This window comes from Marmota marmota, unplaced genomic scaffold (genome assembly GCF_001458135.2).
Source record: "Marmota marmota marmota unplaced genomic scaffold, marMar, whole genome shotgun sequence".
Classification (NCBI taxonomy): domain Eukaryota; kingdom Metazoa; phylum Chordata; class Mammalia; order Rodentia; family Sciuridae; genus Marmota; species Marmota marmota.
The window spans coordinates 6,662,184-6,669,120 of NW_026000205.1; the positions used below are offsets into that span (position 1 = coordinate 6,662,184).

The 6,937-nt window shown below is 47.4% G+C and overlaps 1 protein-coding gene and 1 long non-coding RNA gene across 2 annotated transcripts in view; one reads left to right on the forward strand and one right to left on the reverse strand.

Annotated features, from left to right (window-relative positions):
- Cxcl17 (C-X-C motif chemokine ligand 17) overlaps positions 1-517 on the reverse strand; it is a 17,118-nt gene extending 16,601 nt beyond the window's left edge. Inside the window, exon 1 of the mRNA XM_015496800.2 lies at positions 285-517. Coding sequence (XP_015352286.1) covers positions 285-360 — 76 coding nt within the window. The 5' untranslated portion in view covers positions 361-517. The remainder of the gene's footprint in view (positions 1-284) is intronic.
- A 286-nt stretch (positions 518-803) lies between these two features.
- Positions 804-6,374, forward strand: LOC125612603. The gene is made up of 2 exons (XR_007343077.1): positions 804-1,079; positions 5,880-6,374. It is a non-coding gene; the product is annotated as an uncharacterized LOC125612603 (long non-coding RNA).
- The last annotated feature ends 563 nt before the right edge of the window (positions 6,375-6,937 follow it).

Consider the following 6,937-nt stretch of genomic DNA (forward strand, 5'->3'; position numbering starts at 1 on the left):
GAAATTTTTTTTTTTTTTTTTTTTTGTACTTGAGATTGAACCCAGAGGTGCTTTACCACCGAACTATACCCCTGGCACTTCTTGCTGAGGTGCCCATGTTAGCTTCAAACTTAAAGTCCTCCTGCCTCATCCTCCAAGTAGTGACATTACAGGTGCGTGCCACAGCCCCTGGCCTTACAATATCTTCGTAGCAAAAGGAGCTACGTTTTAACACATGTGTGGCCTGTTTTAACACGTTTTCTGCCCCCTTTCTCCCCCCTTTATAGAAAATCAATCTTATTTACCTGAGTTTGGGTTGCTAGAGACCATGGACATCAGCAGTAGTGGCAGAAACAGGAGGGTCAAGATGAGAACCTTCATGGTGGCTGTGGGTGGTGCTGGAAGCTGCTTGCCCCAGTCAGAGGTTCCCAATTTCTTGGGAAGGCCCAGGCGCAGCACTCAGGGTGGTAGTCAGCACCTCAGTCCCAGGCTGGTGTTCCCTTCGGAGGGTAAGAACAGGAAAGGCACTGCTGCCCTTGTGGTTAGATAACAGACCGGACTAGGTGCTTTACGGGAATCTGGGAGGTAAAACTCGTCAAACAAAAGAAATGCAGCATTCTTAAGCACATAAGTGACTGATAACTTGGCAGCAATACCTGTTCCTTCTGGTCCTCCTTCTTACCTGCCCACCCCACCGGGTGCTCTGATATCTTCAAGACTTTTTTCTTATTCAAATTTCCTTATACCTTTCAGCGACTGTCTCTAGTGACAAAGTGGGAACTGAGGGTTGACCAGAGAGGAGGACACGTCTGTTTTCTCTTGCTCTTCTCATTTCTGTTCCTGGCAAAGGATCGGCAGTGGTAGTGGCGCTGCCTGGGAAGTGGCCGGTCCTCTGCTTACCATTCTTACTATTCTTTAGCCGTGGAAGGTGATCAGGACCCAGAAGAAGCAGTTCTCCTTTGCCCAGAATGCTGCCCGGGAGCAGTGGGCAAGACCAGCCTCGCTGTTCATCAGGAAGATGGCTGGGGCTTAGCTGCTCCAGTCTAAAGGAGAGGGAACTGGCTTCAGGTCCCAGAGGGCCGGAGAAACAGGAATCCCAGGTGGGAAGGAGCCTTTCAGCCCCAGGCTGCTGGGGCTCCTGGCTACTGACCTTGTTTGGATGCTGCTTCAGGGCAAAATTAGAAAGTTAATAATACTTACAGTAAACGTGGAGCGTTATTGTGATAGTCCACTTTGCATGATCATGACGAAAGGCCTGAAATAATCGGCTTATAAGGAGGAAGGTTTATTTTGGCTCCTGGTTTTCAAGGTTTCAGTTCATGGCTAGTTGTTCCTGATGCTTTGGGGCCTGTGGAGGGGGCCATAGGAGATGATGGAGGAAACTGCTCACCTCCTGGCAGCCAGGAAGAAGAGACAGGAAGGAGCCAGGGTCTCAATGTCCCCTTCAAGGCCACACTCCCAGTGATCCCAGTGATCAGTGAAAGAATTCTTTTCTTTCTTTCTTTTTTTTTTTTGGTATTGGGGATTGAACCCAGAGGCACTTAACTACTGAGCCACATCCTCAGCCTCTTTTTTATTTTTTTTTAAATTGTAGTTGGACTCAATCCTTTATTTTATTTATTTATTAATTTTTTTGGTAGTTGTAGATGGACAGAATGCCTTTATTTTATTTGTTTATTTTTATGTGGTGCTGAGGATGGAACCCAGGGCCTCAAGCGTGCTAGGCCAGTGCTCTACCGCTGAGCCACAATCCCAGCCCTCCTCAACCCTTTTTAATATTTTATTGAGATAGGTTCTTACTGAGTTGCTTAGGCCCTCACTCAGCTGAGGCTGGCTTTGAACTCGCGATCCTCCTGCCTCAGCCTCCTGAGCCACTGGGATTACAGGCCTGCTCCACTGTACCCGACAACCTAACTTTTTTCCTGGGGGCTCCACCTCCTAGGGGTTCACCACCTCCTCATAGCATCACAGGCTAATCAAGCCTTTAACGCACGGACCTTTGGGGGTCATTCACAATCCAGTCTGTGACGGCTGTGGAACTTTAGCAACTCACAAACTTGGTGTCTGTTCTGGAGACTTTAGGAATGTGTCAAAGAAGGGGAAGAGATGCAGCGTGAATGCCTGGTGGTATTTGTAGAGGCTAAAGGAATAAACGACAAGGAGGTCCTACCTGGAAGCCCCCACTTAGGAGTGAGATGGTGGGATGACACTGGATCCCAAGAGAAGGGAAGACCCAAGACACGGGTCAAATTCTTTTTGATTTTTGGTTGATCATTCCTTCCCCCTCAGTTTTCAAATCATCTTGGCCTATTGTCGTGTAGGGGAGTCGATTAGTCAGTGAAAACTGTCCTAGAATCCAAGGCTCTGGCTTGACCTGATACAAACCACTGGTGTGGCTTCTTTCTGGAAAATTCTAGAAGTGGTTTTTGTTTTCAGGGGGCCAAGTCTAAACAAGGGGATAACATATGCTTCATAAAGCCTAAAGGTATAAGTGGAGTCAACTTTCAGAGACGGCAGAAGTTCACGGGAGACAGAGTGACCCTGTTCAGGTGGCACGTGAGCCGGTCTCATGGTGTGGGGCAGAATTTGGGCTGGTGGGGAGCAGAGAGGGGGATGGGGCAGAGGAGCGTCAGGAGGGTGGAGTCTCCCAGGGCAGCGGCTGTCCATGGCTCATTTTGGTATTCTCGGGACTCAGGGGACTCCCGCAGGGCCTGGCGCTCCACTCCACTCCACAAATATTTGTTGAATGGAGAGATCATCCTCCCATAACCCCTGACCTAGGCCCTTGGAGGGTGTGTGGACAAGCAATTCAGTAGAAGGAAAAAAACCTTACTGAGAAATGCGCATATGTAGGCGTGGGGCCTGGCGGGGCATCTGCTCCCTTCGTGGACCTGACCATCAGTCTACCTGATGTCACTGTGGGGCCAGGGAGCTCCTCAGACCTTCCTCCAGGTCCCCTCTCTCTGTTTACCCTGTCCCCGCAGGCCCTGGCTCCCTGTCAGTTCTCTCAGTATGGTTTTCCCCTCCATGGACTTGGGGTGGGTGTACCATGGGAGGAAGCTGAGGGTCCTTCAGGCTCATCGATGTAAAGCACCCATAATCTGGGCGCAGTAGTGCGGGTCTGTAATCCTGGCGACTCAGGAGGCTGAGGCAGGAGGATTACGAGTTCAAGGCCAGCCTGGGCAACTTAGCAAGACCCTGTCTCAAAATAAAAAATAAAAAAATGCTGGGGATGGAGCTCAGCTGTTGAACACCACTGGGTTCACTCCCTAGAACTTCAAAACACACACACACACACACACACACATACACACTGACAACTCCTTATGGCCCATCTTGGGAACATTGTTGTGTCCAAAGAGTCTGACTTAAAAAAAAAATTTTAGTTGTAGATGGACACAATACATTTATTTTGTTTTATTAGTTTTTATGTGGTGCTGGGGATTGAACCCAGGACCTCACATGTGCTAGGCAAGCGTTGTGCCACTGAGCAACCACCCCAGCCCCGAGTCTGACTTTTAAAGGTCTCCTCCCTGGAAGAAGGCAGGTGAGAGTAGGGAGCAGAGGCCACTCTCCTTTGGCTATTTGGTTTCCCCATTCATTCCCGCAGTTGGCCAGCGTTCAAGAATCTTTGCTGACCGACTCCACGCTTCATGTTGCTGTTACTCAGACATTAATCAGTAAAGGCTGGAGCGCCTGATGAGAACCTGGTATTTGCTAGATGTTGGATACCCAGTAGAGCAAGGTTTGAAGCCGTCTCTGAGCAGCTCCTGCAATCTGCATAGTTATGGAGTTGTGTTCCCCTGCCCCACTTCACAGAAGCAGAAGTTAAAGTGCAGGGAGGTCTAATCAACTTAGCGAGACTCCATTTCAAAATAAAAAATAAAAAGGGCTGTGGATGTGGCTCCGTGATGAAGCACCTATGGGTTCAACTCCCAGAACATACATACATACATACATACATACATAAAATAAAGTGCAGGGAAGTTATCTGATTAGCTTAAATGCTGTCGGTCAGTCTCAAGGACACAACATTAAAACAGGTTTCCTGACTTACTAGATTTTCTTTAAAATGCTGCCGCATACCCAAATGTCCTTATAGGAGAGTCAGCATATTCAGAACAAAGTGGGAGTCCAAGACACACTCATTAGCCATAAAGAAATGCTCAGTCTAATTGTGACTGTGCAAGGGACCATCTGGAACACTTACAGTCTCTCTCCCTCTGTCTCTTTTTTTACACTTTGAGCTTGAAAGGAAGAACCAAAAAAATCAGGAGTGGAAGGTTTTTCACAAGGGATTAATAAAATGAATGCAAAAATGCAGCATTTACCTCTAACCTGATATTTGGCACTGAACTGTAGGCATCTGGCTTTGAATTGGGTTCCCTCCATGGCCTGAGGTCTGTGTGATCAGGGACCAGGTCCACTTCCTCTTTGTTGTTTCCGTGCACAGGGGCTGATAAATATCCCTTAAAAAATAAAACTAAATAAGAAAGATAGCCAGGCAGGTGGCCCACACCTGTAATCCCAGCGGCTCTGGAGGCTGAGGAAGGAGGATCACAAGTCAAGGCCAGCCTCAGCAACTTCGCGAGGCCCTAAGCAACTTAGCAAGACCCTGTCTCCAAATAAAAAAATAAAAAGGCCTGGATGTGTGGCTCAGTGGTTAAGCGCCCCTGGGGTTCAATCCCCAGGACCAGAAAAGAAGTATAAACCTATGCAGGCATGGGGCAACTAAAACAGCACAAGTAGGAAAAATCACTCCTCCCAAATCTGCTGAGGTGGTGTGTGACTTTCTAAATACGGGTGCAGTGTGGAAACAGGTATTCCTGTGCCCGGCTGGCCTGGTTGGAACACTCCCAGGGTTCACTTGCTGTAGGGCTTCTGATTATGTCATTTGGAAAATGGCTCAGAGAAAGCCATGGTTGGTGCATGGTCATTGTTTGCAAGCATTCAAAGGTTTGCTGTGTGAAAAGGTATTAGATTTATTTGGGGGCAACGGAGTAGGACTAGTGTTGGTGGGTGTACATTGTTTGGTTCAGGGAGAAAAGGAGCTGTCACGGGAAAAGGTAGTTTCCTTGGAAAATTACATGTTTACTGGCAGAGTTCAGGGAGGGATGGGTGACTGAAAATGCCTGTCACCATGCTTTTCTTTATGTGTGGGGTGATGCTGGGGATTGAAACCAGGAAGTGCTCCACCACTGAGCTACCTATCCCATTCTTTTAAAAAAATTTTATTTTAAGACAGTCTCACTAAGTTTCTGAGGCTGGCTTCAAATTTGCAATCCTTCTGCCTTGGCCTCCCAAGTTGCTGGAAGTATAGGCTGAGCCACACTGTGTTCAGCTGTCACACAATGATTTTTAATGTTACAAAGGCAGAACCTGGCTGGGAATCCAAGTTTTCCCCTAATACCACATTATTGGATATTATAAAAACTACCTTTTAAATGTAACGTTGCTCTCGGGTGCAGGCTGAACTCAATCTCTGACAGTTACTTGCAGTCATTGTGTGCAGTTGTGATTCTCTTATCACACCTGGGACTGGACTTCACCCCCCTTCCAGCCCTCCCCCTCGGCTAATGAAAATGGAGTTAAGGGCACTTGCACACCATGGCCACAAGGTGGCAGCATCGCCCCATTGGTGTTTCCTAAGAAGGCTGCCTGGTGTGGGCAACCCAGAGAGAGAGGCTGTTAGGATCAGGGTACAAAGAAGGGTACAAAGGGTACAAAGAAGGCTGAACAGGCCCCCTCCCCCTCCTGTGAAGTGACAGAATTGAGGTGAGTGTGAAATAGTTTCATTTTGGGATTGGAAGTCAGTTTAGAGAAGTGCTTTTCAAACTTCAACGTGATTTTGGATCATTTAAATGCAGATTCTGATTTTCTTTCTTTCTTTTTTGTAATAGAGATGGGGTGTTGCTCTGTTTACCAGGCTGGCCCCAAACCCAGGGGCTCAAAGGATCTTCCTGCCTCAGCCTCCTGAATAGCTCGGACAAGAGATACATGCCACCATGCTCTCGGGCTGAGGTTCTGCATTTCTAAAATGCTTTTGGATCATGCCATTGCTGCTGGCTGGAGGACCACACTTTGAAAAGTAAAGCTTTGGAAGTCGTTTGATTAATTCTCACTGCACCTGATTTATAGATGGAGAGAAGAAAGACTGGAGAGAGAATGTAAACTCACCTTCTTGCACTTAAGCCCCGAGCTGCTTAGTCCAGCGAGCACTCCCTACATCCTGAGGCCCCCTTTCCTATTAGTGCCACCTCCTTAGTTGAGGAACTCAAAACTCCCATATTAACCACCCCCATTCGTCTTTGCTCAAGGTGTCCTTTTGGTTACTCCCTTACTCAGATTTTTCGATGGCTCTTCTGAAATCAATTACAAGATCAAGTTCAAACGTCTCTGTATGGTTTCCATGACCTTATGACATGCGGTCGGTCTCATTTTAGCAAACTTACCTAACTTCCCTATTTTTATTTTATTTTGTTTTTGGTACTGGCGATCGGACCCAGGGGTGCTCTACCACTGAGCGACACCCTCAGACCTTTTAATTTTTTGAGACAGGGTTTCTCTCTGTTGCTCAGGCTGGCCTGGAACTTGAAATCCTCCTGCCTTAGCCTCCCAGGGTGCTGGGGTTACAGGCCAGCACCCCCACGCCTGGCCCTTGCCAGTTTCTTAACTGTGTGGTTCTGTGATAGCTATCCCTGCTTCTTCCTGTTTTCTAAATACATTGTGTTCATTTTCCCCTCAGTGGTGGTGACCATGGCAAGGACTCTGGCGTTAGACATACCTAGTTTCAAATTCCAGATCTTCTAGAGCCCTAATATCCAGAGTATACAAAGAACTCAAAAAATTAGACAATAAGAGAACAAACAACCCAATCAACAAATGGGCCAAGGACCTGAACAGACACTTCTCAGAGGAGGACATACAGTCAATCAACAAGTACATGAAAAAATGCTCA